The sequence below is a fragment of the Borostomias antarcticus genome, assembly GCF_949987555.1.
Source record: "Borostomias antarcticus genome assembly, chromosome: 6".
In the NCBI taxonomy this organism is placed as follows: domain Eukaryota; kingdom Metazoa; phylum Chordata; class Actinopteri; order Stomiiformes; family Stomiidae; genus Borostomias; species Borostomias antarcticus.
This window is the reverse complement of record NC_140239.1, coordinates 5,472,600-5,491,658: the sequence shown is the minus strand read 5'-3', so window position 1 is coordinate 5,491,658 and position 19,059 is coordinate 5,472,600. Positions and strand designations below refer to the sequence as shown.

General features: G+C 45.5%; 2 protein-coding genes across 2 annotated transcripts; one reads left to right on the top strand and one right to left on the bottom strand.

The window, feature by feature from the left end:
* Positions 1–1,718: 1,718 nt before the first annotated feature.
* Positions 1,719–2,324, bottom strand: LOC311309959 (histone H1; the record flags this gene model as incomplete). Its single annotated transcript, XM_084439327.1, has 1 exon — positions 1,719–2,324. The coding sequence occupies one exon, from the start codon at positions 2,322–2,324 to the stop codon at positions 1,812–1,814; it is 513 nt and encodes a 170-aa protein (XP_084295453.1). The 3' UTR covers positions 1,719–1,811.
* Positions 2,325–4,511: 2,187 nt separating this feature from the next.
* tspan36 (tetraspanin 36) lies at positions 4,512–14,049 on the top strand. Its single transcript, XM_084439519.1, has 7 exons — positions 4,512–4,674; positions 7,822–8,013; positions 9,296–9,370; positions 10,236–10,331; positions 10,623–10,769; positions 11,050–11,133; positions 12,885–14,049. Exons 1-7 carry the CDS (start codon positions 4,615–4,617, stop codon positions 12,960–12,962), a joined length of 732 nt encoding a protein of 243 aa, XP_084295645.1. The 5' UTR covers positions 4,512–4,614; the 3' UTR covers positions 12,963–14,049.
* The last annotated feature ends 5,010 nt before the right edge of the window (positions 14,050–19,059 follow it).

Sequence of the window (19,059 nt, the reverse complement as noted above, 5' to 3'; positions counted from 1 at the left end):
CCCCGTCCTCTAGCCCTCTAGTCCCCCTGCATGTGCTCCCTTGTGACTCATCTGCTCTGATCCCCAGCCTGGTGTGTCTGATAAGCTTGACCTGTTTTTAATTTGATTAGTGTCACCACCTGCGCCTTCCTTCCTTTGATTGATAGATTGATTGGTTGATTGGTTGATTGATTCATTGATTCATTGATTGATTGGTTGATTGGTTGATTGGTTGATTGGTTGATTGGTTGATTGGTTGATTGATTGATTGATTGATTGATTCATTGATTCATTGATTCATTGATTCATTGATTGACTTTATTTGGTCATTAAGCTTAATTTATACTAAGTCGACAAGTGTCGTACGACAAATGTCTATCGACACAAAAAAAAAAAATCGACCGACATTTAGCATTTATACTTCAGCGAAGCGTCAGATCACCTCCATGGTAACTTGCAGACGCGTGGCTGATTGATCCATGGCAACGAACATGCCTTCTATCTAGCTATCCAATCACAGCTGTGCGACAAAAGTGTCAAAATTGGCCTACCCTTCCCCGTATATATATATATAGCCCATATATACAGAATCAAAGAGTTGCTATACACAATATTCAAACCGCATAGACCTAGGGTAGGCCAGAATATCTATTACTCTGTCTTAACTTTCCCTCTCATCAATGGTCTTCTTATTTTTCCATCTCCTTCCAGATGCTGTTCATAATACTGTCCATTAGATGGCAGTAGTCTTCTGCACGTAGCGTGCGCTCAGCAGTGATGTAGCCTGAGAAATGAATGTCACTTCCAAGATCAATTTCCCGGGACCACGTCACTTCACCCCCTATCTCCACTTGCACTTGCCAAAGTAGCTTTCGAGCTTATCTCTGTGAGGTTGGATAGTAGCTAATGTTCGAAGATGGATATGCCTATCAATTATTCATGTTTTTCAGTGCTCCATGCTGTTCAATAAAAGCAATGCCCACGCTGCACACCAATCAGCCTAGACACAACTTACACACTGGACCTCTGAAATGTTTTTGCTACAGATAAGAAGAGAGCAGGAACGACTAGCCTACATTTCGTCACGCCCTGTTCTCTTCAATGTTTCATTATTTGAGCTCTTCTCTTCAATAATAATCGGTAGGCTCTGAATGATATAAGCTACAATAGCCAAAACTTGTTTTCTGTTTGTTTTTTGTTTTTTTACAATTCCATTAACTATCTATGTTGTGGTTAATTCGATCGGAACTCGTATTTTAGCCGTGGTGTTCATTTTGGATGTATGCGTAATGGTGTCCAGCACCTCTCCAAGCGCGCGATATGTTCGCCTTAGCGCGGTGTCACTATGTATCCATATAAAACGGTATGAACTCAGCACACATTCCCAGCGACATCAGTCTTTGATCCATTGCACTAAACAAGTCTAATTTACTATATCTACATTGATGATCATAAAAAATAATTACTCACTGCAGTTGCTGTGTGTATAACCACCTGCCGGACTATTTCAACGTATGCCATTTTAGTTTGAATACAAATAGGAACTACTCTAAAATAAAATACAAATATACACAACAAACATACAGTTGCTATACGTTTATTTAATTAAAGATAACGTCGTTTATGTAGGCTACAGTTGTGTCCACTGTGTGTCTCCTGTGCGCATTCACAAAAGCACTTGGGAATAAACAGTGAAGGTCAAGAAATTTCAAATTCCACTGCAATAAAACTGCAAGCAAACTACACAGACTTCACGAGATGGCTGGACACTTCAGAGCAGGACCCAAGACGCCGACGATAAGGTAGGCTGGGGGAGGGCCGTGTCCAGCCGCTCACTTCTGAGTCTTGGCCCGGGTTGACATGGCGACACTGAGCTTGGCCGTCTTGGGCTTCTTAGCTGCCGCCGGTTTCTTGGCCTTCTTGGGGCTCTTCGCCTTTATCTTCTTCCGTGCCGGGGACTTCTTGGCGCCCGCGGGCTTCTTAGGGCTCCCTCTCTTAGCTTTCTTTCTAGGACTCTTTATCTTCTTCTTTTTGACAATCTTCTTTTTAGCGGCTGGTTGCTTTTTGTTGATTTTGAACGAACCGGACGCGCCAGTGCCCTTAGGCTGCAGAAGAGCCCCATTGGCCACCAAGCGACGGACTCCAGTTTTGATTCGCGCCTTGTTCTTCGTAACATCATAGCCCCCAGCTGCCAGAGACTTCTTCAGAGCAGGGAGAGAGACGCCACTACGGTTCGTAGATGCTGACACCACCTTCACTATCAGGTCTGAGACAGTGGGGCCAGTCTTCTTGGGCTTAGACCTCTTCTTGGGCGTCCTGGTTGGGGTCGCAATCACCCCTGACATAATTGGTTGATTTGTGTGCGTCCTCGAGGGATGAGTGGAGATAAGAGTGACACATGTCAGTTTATGAAGATGCGACGAGAACCGTGTGGACTCAGCCCATGTCTCCCTTTTCCCTCTATTGGACCTGTGTTTTCCTCCATATATGAATATATTTTGTTTCATTAGTAAAATACACTTTATTCAGGTGAAAACCATACCATTGGAATCAGCAGAAAAAGGTGGTTTTATTAATTTATTTAGTGTAACACTTTATCACACTAATTTTAATGTAAGCCTCCAATTTGTTCATGCCCGGTTTTACAATGTCGTTTCAAAGTTGATCCTTTGACAACTTGACTAAATTATGTTGTGAAGATTTTTTCTTATACACTACAATAATTCCACACACAAAAACAGATATGTAGTTTACACATTTTCAACAAGAACAAACTAGATTGAAGCTATACATAATGATTAAATGCATTTAAAGATGATTGAAGAAGCACAAACGAAGATAAGACCATATAAATTCCTCTAAACATATATTTTGTTATCCCACGGCCTTGTGACATCATAAGGGTTTAAAAATCATACAGCCATGATGTCTCAACAATAAACTAATTAACTTTAATAAATAATAACAAGGCATAATAGCCTATTACGCTCCTAAAGAGCGCCAGTTTGAGGGGCACGTTGGCGGTCGGATGGAAGTCAGCCAAATAAGGAGTTATCAACAGAAGCACACGAGGAGGTGGTCTCATCACGAGCCTCAAACAATCAGCTGTTCATCAGCAGCAATTTTGCCGTTAGGTTTGGTGTACGCTTTAACCTAACCAGTTAGACTCCAGTAATATTTGTTGGATTGTGTTACAGTGAATTTCTTTTAAAATTACAGAATTCATTGGCCTACTAAGCTACGTGGGCTGTTCTGTGTAAATGGATTAGACATTGAGCATGGACATCTCTTGGCTTTTCCTGGTTCGAATCAATTGATGTAAAAACAGATTACTTTCATGATATAGCCTAAGCCTATTCAGGATGTGAACTTGATGGAAAATGAAGTTCATTATATGGTTTCGAGTTTTAATATGAAAAGGTGATAGCCTATGGCCTATTCTACAGTAAAGTGTGAAATGCGTTAATATCCGTGGCCTTATAGGCCTACATGGCCCAAGGATTGGTAGCTATCCGGGAGGCGATGACGGAGCAAGGTTAAACGTTTTCAGAAACACCTTTGTTAGGCGATTAGCCTATTATATTGAGACACACGACGGTTAATGCTGCAGTCGGAAAGGTGATGCTAAATAAACAGCGCATGCGTAGCCTATAGGATCAGTTTTATTCGTGTGTGTGTGTGTGTCTGTGTGTGTGTGTGTGTGTGTGTGTGTGTGTGTGTATGTGTGTGTGTGTGTGTGTGTGTGTGTGTGTGTGTGTGTGTGTGTGATACATGATAGCAATGGAACTACATTTGCGCCCATTGCAATGTATTTTGAAAATATGGACTTAAAGAATTCAAATGTATTATGCTTCCACATGATGCTTCAATAAAATGTGCAATGTGCCTCATTAGCATCATGTAACCTGTGTGAATCATTAAATATTTTACAATTTTCCCACAATAGCACATCTATGTAGGCCTATATACAGTAGGCTATGCATATGGTGGTAGCCTATTGTTTCTCGTCCCAGCAACTGTAGACGTCGGTTCATTTTTAAACACTGATTTGGTATTCATGAAATCCATTTTGAATTGAATGTGCAATTTTGATGAATCCCCCTCCCCTCTCTCTCTCACTCCCTCTCACTCACAGACACGCACGCACACACACACACGCACAACGAAAGACAATACAGACAATTGTTGACCAGATTTGATAACCAAAAAAATCAATAAATGACCTCAGTTTTACACCAATAAGTATTTTTCACCCCACTTACTATGTGTTGCATTAGGCTTTAGAACCCTTAATTAATTAACCCATTATTAAATTAAATATAGCCTAGCCTATAGCGTTTTACACTACAACCGTATTTGCTGCTTGAGTCATTTATATTTAAATATTTGTATTTATTTATTTTTTATTGCCAAACTAAATAAATGGTGTTTTACGTCGCTCAGTCATGTGTTGCGTCAGGCGTTAGGACCCCTCCCCGACTCAGTCAAGCAAGCATGTGACCATTTGGCAGCATGCCAGTCATGCTCAAACTGCTCAAAGCACAACTATATTAAGTGCTTCGACCACGACAGACTACAGTCTACGTACATATTCAGTTGACAACACGCGGAAAGGCCCATCTTTACACGATCACCATGGACTGCGGAATTATCACCTCGAAATCTGTCCTTTTACTCCTGAGTTTGATCTTTTGGGTAAGTGATGAACTTTAAACCGATATTATATAAAACAAATAACTTTCAACGTTGACTACTACCGCACTTCCAACTTCCGGAACTGACTCTCCCTCTTCGCCGTGAGATGCGGTGTTTATTAAACGAATATGGACTGGTTAGGTCTATACTTCTAAACCTAATTGCAGTCTACATATTCTCTTGAGGTTTTGGTGAGGATGGCAGGAAATCACATTAAGATCAAAGCAAACTGCAAGTCATTAGAAAGTACCCTATGCTTGTTTGCTTTCCAACAAGTCAGGTAAGTGTGAACAGGAGTAGAACAGTTGAATAGCAACATAATGGAACATAATTCTATTCTCAGAAGTCACACTCTAAAAGTGCGTTCCTTAGTGTCTCAGTTAGTTATGTCTAAGAATAAACACTCAAATACAGACTTACTTATTAATTTTGTCAATCTATATAAATGAAAATACTGGTTAATAAAATCACGGCCTACTCACACACACACACACACACACACACGGGATAGCCAGACATATAGCTCGTTCCAGGGGGTTTCCTTGTTAAATCTGCGATCACCGTTTCCTCTTTTTAGGAACATTGCTGGTGGGTTGTTGTTGCCAATAGTTTCATTACTCTGATTTCTCTGTTCACTCCTCGTTTCTTTCTTTCTTTCTTTCTTTCTTTCTTTCTTTCTTTCTTTCTTTCTTTCTTTCTTTCTTTCTTTCTTTCTCTCTCACACACGCACACTCTTTCTTCTTCTCTGGCTCTGTGTAAGGCCTGTCTGTGGTCTGACAGAGGGCATAGTGGACTCTCTAACTAGCCCTGTTGATAGACTAATGGGATTATACCAGTATTATGTTTGGGCCTGGCTGTGTTTGTTTGCCAGTCAATGCCATGGGCAAACAGAGATTTAGCCCAGCTGGTTTGACAACTTGCAAAACCACAACACAATCTCGTTCCTCTTTCTCTCTCCCCCCCCCACCCCCCCTGTTCTCACTCTCTTTCCCCTTTTCTCCCTCTGTATGTAGCCTACCTTTCTCTCTTTGTCTGTCTTTCACCTTCTCTCTTCCTCTTTTTGAATAAAATCAAGTGGCAAGGCTGATGGAGTAAGGCCACAACCATTGTCTTCCAAATATAAGCAAATTATGTTTTCTAGAAGAAGGCAAACAAGACTCTAGACTCTAGAGTCTAGAGCATAGCTCAAGTGCATGTGCAGCTCTTGACACAGTACTAGTCTTTTCAGAGGAAACCCGGCCTATAGAGACGTTTAGGGGTGATAGAGAGACGTTTAGGGGTGATAGAGAGACCTTTAGGGGTGATAGAGAGACCTTTAGGGGTGATAGAGAGACCTTTAGGGGTGATAGAGAGACCTGCGTAGGTCTGTGCCTGTGTTTCCGCGGCTCCTTTTCGGTGCATCTAGCCGCCTGCGTCACGACGGTGCCGCTGCCTGGGCAAAGGTTTGGGCTTATCAGCCCCCACCATAAGATCCTGGCCCGCCTGACTTGTTCTTCTTATCAGGGAGTCGGTCGACGGCCTACGGGAGAGTCGTAGCACACTGTGGCGGTTCATAGGGACGCTCTCTCTTCACCTTCGGCCGGACGGAAGATGTTATAATCTGGCGGAAAAGACGTAGGCTAGCACTTTCATTTTGATGTTACGGTGGAAAAGAGAAGGCCGCAGCTACGCGGAACAGAAAGGGGAACTAGATAATCAGAAATGACTCTTTAACCGTCACGTTCAGAAAGGTGAAGACAGCCGTCTTCTCGCAGAGTGCCCGCACGGACAGTGTGTCTACTCTGACTGTTTCGAGTTACCGTTAGCTCCCTCCCCTCCGCTCAGAGAGAAGCAAAGAGTCTTTCACAGTCTTCAGATGTTATACAGTATATGTGACCAGTCTGTCTGTCCCTACCATTCATAACGACACAGTCTCAGTCCCAAGGCTTATACCGGGGGGCTGGCGGAGTTGCTGACCGGTCAGGTGATGGATCAGAGACCGGTAGCAGGATAAACGGCAAAGACACAGACGCTGCCCGAGTACCTCTGGTCAAAAGGTTTTGTCATGTGATTTCCTTTCAACTCTCCCGTGCTGTAAGCAGCTGAGCAGGCCAGAGCTGACCTCATTCCTCAGGGTTGGTGCAATCACACGCTATATACTTTTGTACATGTAAGCCCCCCTTCACATAATTCTTGGAGGGATTAGGTGCGTGCGTGCGTGCGTGCGTGTGTGTGTGTGTGTGCGCGCGATTTAAGAGAGAGAGAGAGCGAAAGTTGGAGAGTTAGTGTGTGTTCGGGGGTTAGTGTGCTGTATGAGAGGGGTCTGATGACCGAGGAGTGATCGGGGTGATTGTGAAAGAGGCTGGTCATGTGCTTCTGACGGCCCCATCTGACCACAGTCCAGGACTGTGAGTCACGGCCTACTCCCAACCACCACCACCACCTGACAACTCCATCTGACTAAGTCTGACTAGCTGCCTTGTTCCTCGGCTCTGTTGTAATCGTCGACATGGCTTGCGGGACGCCAGCATGACTGAACCCTACGGACTTTATAGGCTGCTCAGGGTGTATCTGTGGGGGGGTGAAGAGGGCAGAAGGCCCTCATGACCGCGTTCCCACCGTCCCATTGTTCTCTTAATAAGGCGAGCGCCTCGGTAACCTCTTTTGTTTATTCGACAAATCCGACGGGTCGGTTTCCGCGCTCTCTGCTTGTTTATTATTACTTCGGCGGTAATTGAGTGATCTCTGTACTTTAAAGTCATTGAATCAGCACACCACAACATCCACAATTGAATCAGGCTGTATAGTTTAATTCAGCCACTCCCCAGAGCACAGCTGCGTGTGGTGCCGCTAACTCACGTCCCGATGGAACCAGGGTGTCTTGTACTGTAGTCGATCGGTCCAGTGTGAAGATGAAACTAGGGCTAAACTAAAAGGTTTAGGCCCAGTCCCAATACCCCCCCGCCCCCCTTAGCCCTTGACCCTTCCCCTACATTTTGTGCATTCCTGCATTGTGTGTGTCCCATTTCTTTTAGCTTCTAGGGCTAGTGGGCATAGACAACCATGGATCTCGATGTTCAGAGCTACTTGCTGTAACGACGGCGTTAAAAACCTAGCCTGAGATGAGCCTCGGAGTCCTCAACGCCGTGTTTCTGGTTTCTCTTCCAGGCTGCTGGAGTCGCCCTGGCGTACGTGGGCGCCTACGTGATCAAGAGCTACAACAACTTCGACAACTTCCTGGAGGACCGCTACACGATGATCCCCGCCGCCATCATCATCTCGGCGGGCGTGGTCATGTTCGTCATCGGCGTGGTGGGATGCTGCGCCACCGTGAGGGAGTCCAAAATCGGCCTGAGCTTCGTAAGAACCCCCCTTTCTCTCTTTCTCTCTCTCCCCCCTTTCTCTCTTTCTCTCTCTCTTTCCCCCCTTTTCTCTCTTTCTCTTTCATTTTCTCTCTCTCCCCTTTCTCTCTCACTCGCTCTCTCTCTCTCCCCTTTCTCTCTTTCTCTCTCTCTCTCCCCCCTCTGTCTTTCTCTCTTTCTCTCTTTCTTTTTCTCTCTCTCCCCCTCTCTCTCTTTCTTTTTTTCTCTCTCCCCCCTCTCTCTTTCTCTCTCCCCCCTCTCTCTCCCCCTCTCTCTTTCTTTCTCTTTTTCTCTCTCTTCCCCCCCCTCTCTCTCTTTCTCTCTCTCCCCCCTCTCTATCTTTCTCTCTCTCCCCCCTCTCTCTCTTTTTCTCTCTCCCCCCTCTCTCTCTCTCTTTTTCTCTCTCTTTCTCTCTCTCTCCCCCCTCTCTCTCTTTCTCTCTCTCCCCCTCTCTCTGTCTCTTTCTCTCTCTTTTTCTCCCCCCCTCTCTCTCTCTCTTTTTCTCTCTCTCCCCCTCTCTCTCTTTCTTTCTCTCTCAAACCAAGTTTCTAGACGGTGAGTCCATGAAGGTGTCAGCTACAGCACTAATCCAAACGCTACTTTGATTATTCGAGCACATTGTGGTTTGAGGGTGCTTCAAAGGCACTGAAGCATAAACTACAGATCTCTCAAAACAAACTAATAACAGCGGTGTGCTGTTAGGTGCCCACATGGGCAAGAGCCGCTTCCAAGAATTAATTTGGCTACCGGTTGAAGCCCGGGGTTTCTCTGATCAAATTCGGCCTGGTGCACGAGATCATTTTTGGAGCTGCGTCTAGTTATCCGTGAGATTACTTCCCACAGGTCAGAGATGTACATGATCATAAAACCAGAACATGCATCGCCAACTTGTGTGTCTGTTTAGATTTAAGACCACCTCCCCTTTGTCTTCTCTCCCTTTATGTCTCTCTCTCTCTCTCTCTCTCTCTCTATCTATCTATCTATCTATCTATCTATCTATCTATCTATCTATCTATCTGTCTATCTGTCTATCTGTCTATCTGTCTATCTGTCTCTCTGTCTCTCTGTCTCTCTGTCTCTCTGTCTCTCTGTCTCTCTGTCTCTCTATCTCTCTATCTCTCTATCTCTCTATCTCTCTATCTCTCTATCTATCTCTGTCTCTCTCTCTCTCTCTCTCTCTCTAGTATAAGATGTGTTGAGATGCCAGCCTGCCTACTTGTGAGTGGTAGAGTAAAGCGACGTAGATCAACTCTCTCTCCTGTCTGTCCCCTCGTCCACAGTTCTTCCTGATCATCCTGGGCGTGTTTGTGGCAGAGGTGGCTGCTGTAGTGTTGGGCTTCATCTACCAAAGCAAGGTCAGTTCAAATTTGAACTTTTTAATTTATTGTTTATTTTATTTTTATGCCTCCGCCAGGCAATAGCCTGGCCGGAGGCATTATGTTTTCAGGTTGTCCGTCCGTCCGTCCGTCCGATGTTTGTTAATGCAATATCTCGGGAACGTATTGATGGAATTTCTGCCCCTTTGGTACAAATGTTCACTGGAACTCAAGGATGAACTGCTTAGATTGTGGGTGTCAAAGTTCAAGGTCACTGTGACCTCACAAAATGTGTTTTTGGCCTGATGAACACAATATATCAAAGGCTTAACAGAATTTGTTCATATTTGGGTAAAATGTCCAGTTGGACTCAAGGATTAACTGATTACATTGTGGGGGTCAAAGGTCAAGGGTCACTGACTTCACAAAAGGTGTTTTTGGCCTGCTGAACACGATATCTCAAGAACGGCTTGACATAATTTGTACATTTGTCCAAATGTCCACTTAATTAGATTAATCGGATTCAATTTTGGTATTCAAATGTCAAAGGTCAAGGTCACCGTGACATCACAAAAGGCACTTTTGAACGCTAACGATAGCTAGCTAACGCTTATCCTAATGATAATGCTAATGCTAGCTAGCTAACGCTAATTCTAACACTAATGCTAGCTAGCGTTAGCATTAGAGTTAGCATTAGCTAGCATTAGCGTTAGGGTTAGGTTAGCAGTTAGTCAGGGTTAGGGTTAATTAGGTTAACTGCAACTTGCATTGTTGGGCGGAGGCATTTAGCCGCTATGCAGTTTTTTTGTTTTTACCTCAGACAAACCACTACAGCATCAGCTTAGTCATGTCACCACGGGAACAGGGGAGTTATTGTAACGCTAATCAGCGTCTGTCTGTGCAGATTAAAGGGGACCTGGAGCGCTCCATGAACAACGTGTTCCTGAAGTACGACGGAGCCAACTCCGAGAGCCGAGCGGTGGATTACCTGCAGAGTCAGGTCTGCTGGATCTCCCCTCTTTTCTCCTCCTATCCCCCGTCATCTGCTCCTCTCCCTTTACCTGTCCCCTCCCCCTCTCTTCTCTCCTCCTCAGCTCTCGTCTCCCTCTCTCCTCTCCCCTCCTCTCCTCTCTGCTCATTTTCTTCCCCCCCTTCGGATATAAAAGCATTAGGAGAACCTTCTTTCCTCCCCTTGTCCTTCATATACGCTCCCTCCTTCCTTCCTCCCTCCCTCCCTCCCACCCTCCCTACTAAATCAATCTAAACAGCTATGTCTCTCCCCTGCCTACAGTTGCAGTGCTGTGGGGTTGACACGTACACCAACTGGACTACAACTCCCTGGTTCGCCACCCATAACAACTCCGTTCCTGTGTCCTGCTGCAAGAACACCACAGGGTGCGCTGGCAGCCTGGCCCAGCCAGACCTGCTCAACACTCAGGTACGGAGATTGACCTCGCCTGACATGACTAGACGTTTCCGGGCTTGACTGGATTGGACCTTGACCCATTTGGACAAGACTGGACTGGACTTTATCACTGCTCGAAGTGATTCGACTGAACATTGGGTAATGATTGACCTACGTGTTCAGACCTCTGATCTGTTGTGTGCGTTAGACCGACCCGTACGACTTCTGATGTATTGTGCGTGTTCAGGGTGAGTGTTAGACCTACCTGTACGACCTCTGACGGGTTGACCTTTGACCTATTTGGTGTGTCCAGGGCTGCGAGACCAAGCTGGAACAGCTGCTGCAGGACGTGCTGAGCTACGCCATGCTGGTCATCCTGGGCTTCGCCATCATTAAGGTACGTCACCTTTCACCTGTCCTCTGGATTCTGCAGACACGGCTTCACGGTCGGTTTAGGTTAGGCCTCATCTGACCATAAAAATGAGTGAATAAAAGATTTGGGCCCAGTCCCAATACCCCCCCGCCCCCCTTAGCCCTAGCCCTTGACCCTACCCCTACATTTTGTGCATTCCTTCATCGTGTGTGTCCCATTTCTTTTAGCTTCTAGGGCTAGTGGGCATATCAAAGGCTAGTGGATGTTCACAAAGCCTCCAAATGGGTTTTCAGGTGCTGACTTGAACCGGAGGGTAGATGAAAATTCACAGGGTGCTTTGTGAACTTTGTGAACTGAGGCAGTGATATGAAACATGGCTGCTGGTGCGGTAAAAAAAAAGATATCTTCATACATAATCATTCCAAAATAGTTGAATCCATGGAACTGCATTTTGTCGCCCCAGTACTTGTAGACTACAGTGCAATGTTGAATCCAATCTAATCAATATAACTTTGTGTAAACTACGATTTGTGGGTGACAAAGTTGTTTCCATTTCCCGTGTATGAAGTCTGAAAAATAATCCAGTAGCAATTTTTCTGCACTTCCCCACTCATCTGATACCAGTGCATTTCTATGGGCAGGACTACACTGAATTAGCCGATGTGTAAACATGCTTCCTGGTTGTTCAATAGAATAATCTGAAATTTGGTCCGATTTGTCACAATAATAGCTGATAATGGTAGCAAGCAACAGTCTTTAATACGATCATGGTAAAATCATGCTGTAACATCCCAGGGACTCCACAGCAAATCAGGTAACTAATACAATGGGCTATATGCACAACTCCAGTACTTCCTGAAATTAGACATGCTTCTCTATTTCCTGTCCTACACTATTGGATGAAGTGGTTAATCAGGTGTGCCTGACTGCAGCACAATGTACTGGAGTTGTGCATATAGCCCATTCTGAGAAGAAAACGAGGAACAATAATTGTTCCTATGTACAAATTCAAGATCCGTTTTAAGATTCAGGATCAGTTTTATTGGCCATGTATTTGGTTCACACATACTAGGAATGTGACTAGGGTTAAGGCATACGCTGTTGCAGACGACATAGGACAGGGTGTGGGACAGGACAGGACAGTGCAAATGCAATACAAAACAAAAAAGGGAGAAGGGAATTGGGATTGGGCCTTATTCTGTGCCTGGGAAGCAACCTCCCTTCTATGTTGAAGACTATTATATAACAGAAGTTGCAGAAGTCTATTAAGTATGACCTGGTTTCTCAGCTGATGTTGATGTATCTGTCTGTTCTAGTCTAATTTGTAGTGAACGTGTCTGTTCTAGTCTAATCCGTAGTGAACGTGTCTGTTCTAGTCTAATCCGTAGTGAACGTGTCTGTTCTAGTCTAATCCGTAGTGAACGTGTCTGTTCTAGTCTAATCCGTAGTGAACGTGTCTGTTCTAGTCTAATCCGTAGTGAACGTGTCTGTTCTAGTCTAATCCGTAGTGAACGTGTCTGTTCTAGTCTAATTTGTAGTGAACGTGTCTGTTCTAGTCTAATCCGTAGTGAACGTGTCTGTTCTAGTCTAATCCGTAGTGAACGTGTCTGTTCTAGTCTAATCCGTAGTGAACGTGTCTGTTCTAGTCTAATCCGTAGTGAACGTGTCTGTTCTAGTCTAATCCGTAGTGAACGTGTCTGTTCTAGTCTAATCCGTAGTGAAAGTGTCTGTTCTCGTCTACTCTTCAATGAATGTGTCCCCCTGATCTCTTGCAGTTCTTTGCGATGCTGAGTGTGTGCGTCATCACCTGCAAAACAGGAAAGAGAAGTGGATACCAGCCTCTCTACGCCTGAAAGAGAGACAGCTCAAAGGCCGCCACAGAGGGCTGTATCACCGGCCCATGAACTCTGACCTCCTCCTACCCCGCCTCTTCCCCCCATTCCTCTTCTCTCTCCCCCACTCCTCCCTTCTCCCCTCTGCCTCTCTCTCCCCCACTCCTCCTCCCTCTGCCTCGCTCCCCTCACCCCCTACTCCCTCCCCATCCCAGGGGGTTAGGGGTCGGCACCCTTCTCGTAGCACGTGGGACACGACCAGAGCATCGCGACATAACAGCACACCTGTGGTCGTTTCCACAGACCCCATCTGCTCCTTTAGTTACCACCTTGCATGGCTAGTCTCCACTGAACGTGGGATTTAATCCAGACCAATATGTCTCTGAGAGACCAAACCAGAGACCATAATCTCACGCTAGTTTATCATCACCTGATTTAGTGACGGCACTGCCAAAGCTTGAAGATGCCACTCCATAAAGCCCCCTAGTGGCCATTTTAACAAGAGGCTGCAATTGAAAAAGCAACTATGAACATTGAGATTTGAGTGTGACCATTATGAACATTTATTTTAAGTTGCATGTTGGTTTTAAGATGAATTGTGATGTGATTAGCTGTAGTGGTAGATGTACCTCTGTATATGCAATACATACAGTATTTAGAAACAGTGGCACCTGCACAAGAAAAAGACATCAGTCTGTAGAAAGAGTGACATTTGATAGATGTAGATAGTCCATATGCTAATTCAGGTTATAGTTATTTTTAAAAAGAGATTTGGCATTGTAACTTCATATAGGCTCTTTAAATTCATAGATTATAGTGTAGGAACATGTTTCATAAAGAATGAATGTAACTGATGAAGGAAGGAAGTTTATTTTAAACATTTAACTGCAGTATGTTGATTCGTGCTGTTTTCTAACGCCTTCTGAAATGCTGAAGTCCAGTGGGTCCGTGAGCTGTAATGACTCCAGCAGCTGACTCAAACAGGAATTTGAATTTCATCACTCGTATGTATACTGTATGTACACTGTAGTTTGACTTGATTGTATATATAATGTAATAAAAACTAACAACACAAAATGCATTTACAATATGACATTGTAATTGGTTTTCTTCAAAGGGCATGCTCTTTAAAGTAGTTTTCTACTCAGGCTAAGGTACTACACTTTGAAAACCAAATCATTTCCGATCTGACGTTTGTTTTGGTGAACTAACCCTTTTAAACGATTTCTAAACGATCTGCATCCTGCCTGTACATTCGTACATTCCTCCTCTCTGCTCTCCTTCTGAGAAGACGGGGGGGGAGTGGTGGGCAGAATTCTGAGAAGAGGTTGGCATAGCAACCTCATCTGTTATCTTCCTGTGGCGTTAAGGACACACGGCTACAGCACATGAATACAGACCAACACAGATGTAGGATTTACAAGACACTTCATACATACAAGACACTTCGAATACATGTATTCGAACCTGACGTATCTATCAACAAAAGGTCAACTTTAATTCTGTTGATATGCAACTGGTTTGTGGATAGTGGAAAGTTATCCAAATGTTTAAAAAGCATTGCAGATCATTCATTCAAAGTGTTACTCATGATGTTATAACTGTAAACCCATAAGTGTCATGGAGGTATTAATAGCGGAGGATTCAACCGTCATATACGGAAGTTCAGAAACTATGTTTCGGGTGTAGTGAACACAACTGACCAGCAGGGTGTGCTATGTTTCAACCAAGAGCCCGAGGGGTACAGCAGCGTCTCTTGAGTAGCCTACAGACATGATAATATTCAGCCCCCAAAGTCCCCACACAGTTACTGCTGACATTTAGACAGGACTGTCCTTTTCAGAGAGCAGTGTTTCAAGCCAGTCAGATAAACTGCCTCTCTCCTTCACCTTCTCCTGTCTCTGCCTCTCCAGCTGAAATACTGATGCATAAAGAGAGAATAGAATAGAAAGTTTATATGCCATGTGTAAAAGGTACAACTACATTGGAATTCTTGTCATCGCTTGTCCTTACAGTATCTTATCAGTACTAATCAGTTCCTCATTCCAGTCCTAGATACGCAGATAGACATTCAAAGGTTCCCAAATTGGCAATTTACTATCCGTAGTCTATCGATGTCATCCTCCAGATATAATGCAAAAACACATATTGGCCTTCGTATCTTCCCATGAACGTATATTTTATATTTGCAAATTTTTTGTATTTTCACTGTTTTTGTATTGCATTTACACTGTCATGTCTTTGCATTGTCCTGTGCCTGTACCCTAGTCAAATTCCTAGCATGTGTAAATATGGCAAATAAACAGATCTTGAATCCCTTGAGCCTTGACCATCTGTATAAAAGATCTATATTTAGTAGATAAACTGCATGGCTTCAATGCGGGTACCTCTAATCTCCAACCATTACTGAGAGGTTTCACACAGAGATCCAGCTGATTCAGGTGTGTTTTTACGGAGGGAAACTTCAGACTTGCTCCTAACTTATTTATTCTCCCTGCCCCCAACAAACACACACTACACACATACTGTACCCCCTCTCTCTCCCTTCTGCTCTCTCCTTTTCTCTTTCTCTCTCAGACACACACACACACACACACAGGACCGTAACCCGAGCCCAGGATGTTGCAGGCCTGTGTTCCGCTGTGCTGTGCAGTGCAGTGTGAGGGCAGGAGGACATCCTGGTCTGAGGGGATCCAGGAACTCTGCATCAGTCCATGTCTACCTGTCCTCTCTCTCTCTCTCTCTCTCTCTCTCTCTCTCTCTCTCTCTCTCTCGTTTCTCTCTGAACGTCCCTTTCTCCCCCTGCCTCTTTCTTCCTCTCATCCTCCCTTTCTCTCTCTCTTTCTCTCTCTCTTTCTCTCTCTCTCTCTCTCTCTCGTTTCTCTCTGAACGTCCCTTTCTCCCTCTGCCTATTTCTTCCTCTCATCCTCCCTTTCTCTCTCTCTTTCTCTCTCTCTCTCTCTCTGTGTTCCATCACCAATCCAGGTTACACGAGCCCTGTTTCACTATGCTCCTACAAGCGTCAATTCGGCCGTGCAAAGCATCTGTGGATGATGATGTCAGGTGTCTAACTGTATGGTAGATCCTGAGGGACTATGGTACAGTAGGTCATAAGAGGCTAACTGTATGGTAGGTCATGAGTCTAGATGGATGGATGGATAGATCGATAGAAACTTTAATAATCTCCCTGGGGGGGATTTGGGCATTTCAGCAGTGAGAAAAGTACAGCATAGGTTGGAATACAGAATAAACACAGTAGCTAATACATAATAGAAAGGAATATACAGTAAAATTAATGTACAGTGTGTAAAATAGAATAGAATATACATACATACAGTCTGTATACATGTGTATACTATATATAATACATACATACATACATACATACGCATGCATGCATGCATGCACAATACTCAGGAACAGTCCGGCGCTGTTATAGAGTCTGATGGCCACTGGCACAAAGGAGCGCCGAACCGTTTTGCACGTAGGTTGGATGAGCCTGTGGCTGAAGGTGCTCCCCATCTGCCACAGCTCTTCATAACAGGAATGGGAGGGGTTGTCCAGCATGGACTTCAGTTTGTCCCTCATCCTCCTCTCCACCAGTCTCCAGGCTGTCCAGTTGTTGCCCCACGACAGAGCTGGCCTCCCTCTCCAGCTTGTTCAGGAGGGCAGCCAGGTCTTTGATTACTGTATGTACCTGTACTGCGGACGAACACAGGCACAGCTGTTCCTGACAACTTATCTGCTTCTGCATATAACCAGCTCTCTGTGTCTCGCTATCTCTCTGTCTACTGGTCTGATGCTATCTCATTTAATTAGAGGAGAGAGAGAGAGAGATTTGACTAGAGAGAGAGAGAGAGAGAGAGATTTGACTATCCATTCCAAAGTGTGTGTGTTTTAGTGTATAGTCAAGGTAAAACCCATTCTGTTTCTCTCCGTTCTGGTAGCAAACCCAGGTCTGTGTAATGTTGACCACATAGAACTTGAAGTGTTCGTCTAGCATCTCACAGGGTTGATTGCACAGCCTCTGTCTAGACAGGCAGAAAAAGTCAAACAATATTTATCAGCTTCCAGGGCTGTGGTGAGAGGGCTAAAGGACAAGCTCACTACAGATGTGTCTCCAACCTCACAAAGGCGGGTGGTGCTGGTGAATGAATGAACAAGTAGCCTATTTTGCACACCTGAACTGACTGAATTGCACGAGGTTCCGTTGCATGTGCCTTTTACAAACTCTTGCACACCTTAGACACGTTTGTACAATCTAGGCATGCTAAGGAAGGAGTCTTGTTTATTTACACTTGTATATTGGCATTTATGTTTATTTTGTATCTATTGTAAATTTGTATCTGTCTGGATTGTGTTAGGCCTACTTTGTCTTTTGGTGCTGTAACAGCCATTTTCCCCCCGGGGATCAATAAACTACTAATACGACTACTACTGGTAGCCAGTGCATAGGATATAAATATACATTATTCTTCGTCGTATGGGTTAGATGTTTGTTTCTCCTCTCTTCCCTGCAGGCTCGGGCCGAGGGGCTATCCTTTTACCACCCTAATCCTGGGTGAGGGTGCCCGATATATCGGACAGTCCTGGATGACGTGGTCTGCCGTTTGTTCCTCAGCGCCACACTCGCACGCCGCACAGGATGCCAAGCCCCATCTGTGCATTGATGAGCGAAAGCGTCCGACGCCGGTCCGGAGACGATTAAGCCTCACCCACGCCGGTCTGGGTAAGTCCATCCCAGAAGGGGAAGGACCAGCGGCTGGGATAAAATCACGGAGTCTGGAGGTGTTCGCCTCCCACTCCGCACGCCAGGTTTGGTCCGCCCATCCTGCCTCTCTGATGTTAAGATCTCTGCATTGCTGCAGGAGATCCCGTGCGGGACAAAAGGGTGTCTCGACTTGAGACGCCGGGGAGGCTCTGCTGTTGCAGTGAGCCTGTCGTGGAGCAGGTGGTTAGGCTCCACGGCCCGGCAGGCGAGACGTGCTGTGGTTCCCGTGCGGTGGAGGCCAGCGGGCTGGATGCCTGCGAGGATGGGAAGGTTGTTCACAGGAGTGGGACGCAGGCATCCTGTCACGATGCGCAAGGCTTCGTTGATAGGCGCATCGATGAGGCGAGTGTGAGCGCTGTGAGCGACCTGTCTAAAGTCACCGAGATAGGTTGGGTCGGCACAGCATGGCAGGAGTGTTCCATCGATGTGCACTCGAAGCTCATGTTTGGCTTCCTTGTTGTTAAGGTGGAAGGCTGCCAACACCATCTTTGCATCGCTGAGCTTCAATCTCCATTTCCGGAGGTATGCCGCTAGTGTCTGCATGTCCTAGCTCAATGTCTCCTCCACGGCCTGCCAGTCTCCAGCGGAGTACACCAGCGCGAGGTCGTCTGCGTAGGCATACTTCCTGGAGACTGTGATTGGCAGGTCGTAGGTGTAGATGTTATAAAGGAGGGGGGCCAGGACAGATCCCTGTGGCGTTCTTAAGGTGTTGCAACCTGCTTTGCTGTCCGCTACCAGTGGTGACGGTGAAGCTGCGGTTTTGGACAAGCTCCATGATCATGCTGACCATTTGCCTGTCCGGCAGCAGGCGGAGCAGCTTGCAGGTGAGGCCACGGTGCCATACGGTGTCGTAGGCAGCCATCAGGTCTATATAGACGGCTCCGGCTTTTTTTTTTTTACCGAAAAGCTGTCCTCGATGTCTTGAGTCATCAAAGTGACTTGATCTACGCTCGATCTCCCACGTCGGAACCCGGCCTGCTCCTGTGGGAGCAGCGGGTCGATGATTGGTTTGACGTGGGCGTAGATGAGACGCTCGAGGATCTTGAAGAGGATACATAACAGAGAGATGGGGCGGTAACTCTTGGGGTCCCCTTCGGGATTGTTCGGCTTAGGGATCGCGACAACTAGGGCTCTTCTCTAGATTTTGGGGATCTTGAGTTGGCGCAAGCAGGAAGAGAGGAATACTCTTAACCAGGACTTCAAGGCAGGCGCGGCATGGAGTATAAGCTCCAGCCAGATAGAATCAGGCCCCAGAGCTTTCCCTGGCTTTACATGCTGGAAGGCAGCAGCGAACTCCTCCGGTGTGAATTCACCGGAGATGTTACCGTCGCTAGGAGTTGTAGCCTT

Coding starts and splice junctions, on each gene's coding strand:
- tspan36 (XM_084439519.1), top strand. CDS start 4,615: ATGGACTGCGGAATTATCACCTCGAAATCTGTCCTTTTACTCCTGAGT. Junction 9,371..10,235: donor GCTTCATCTACCAAAGCAAG/GTCAGTTCAAAT, acceptor CTGTCTGTGCAG/ATTAAAGGGGACCTGGAGCG. Junction 11,134..12,884: donor TGGGCTTCGCCATCATTAAG/GTACGTCACCTT, acceptor GATCTCTTGCAG/TTCTTTGCGATGCTGAGTGT.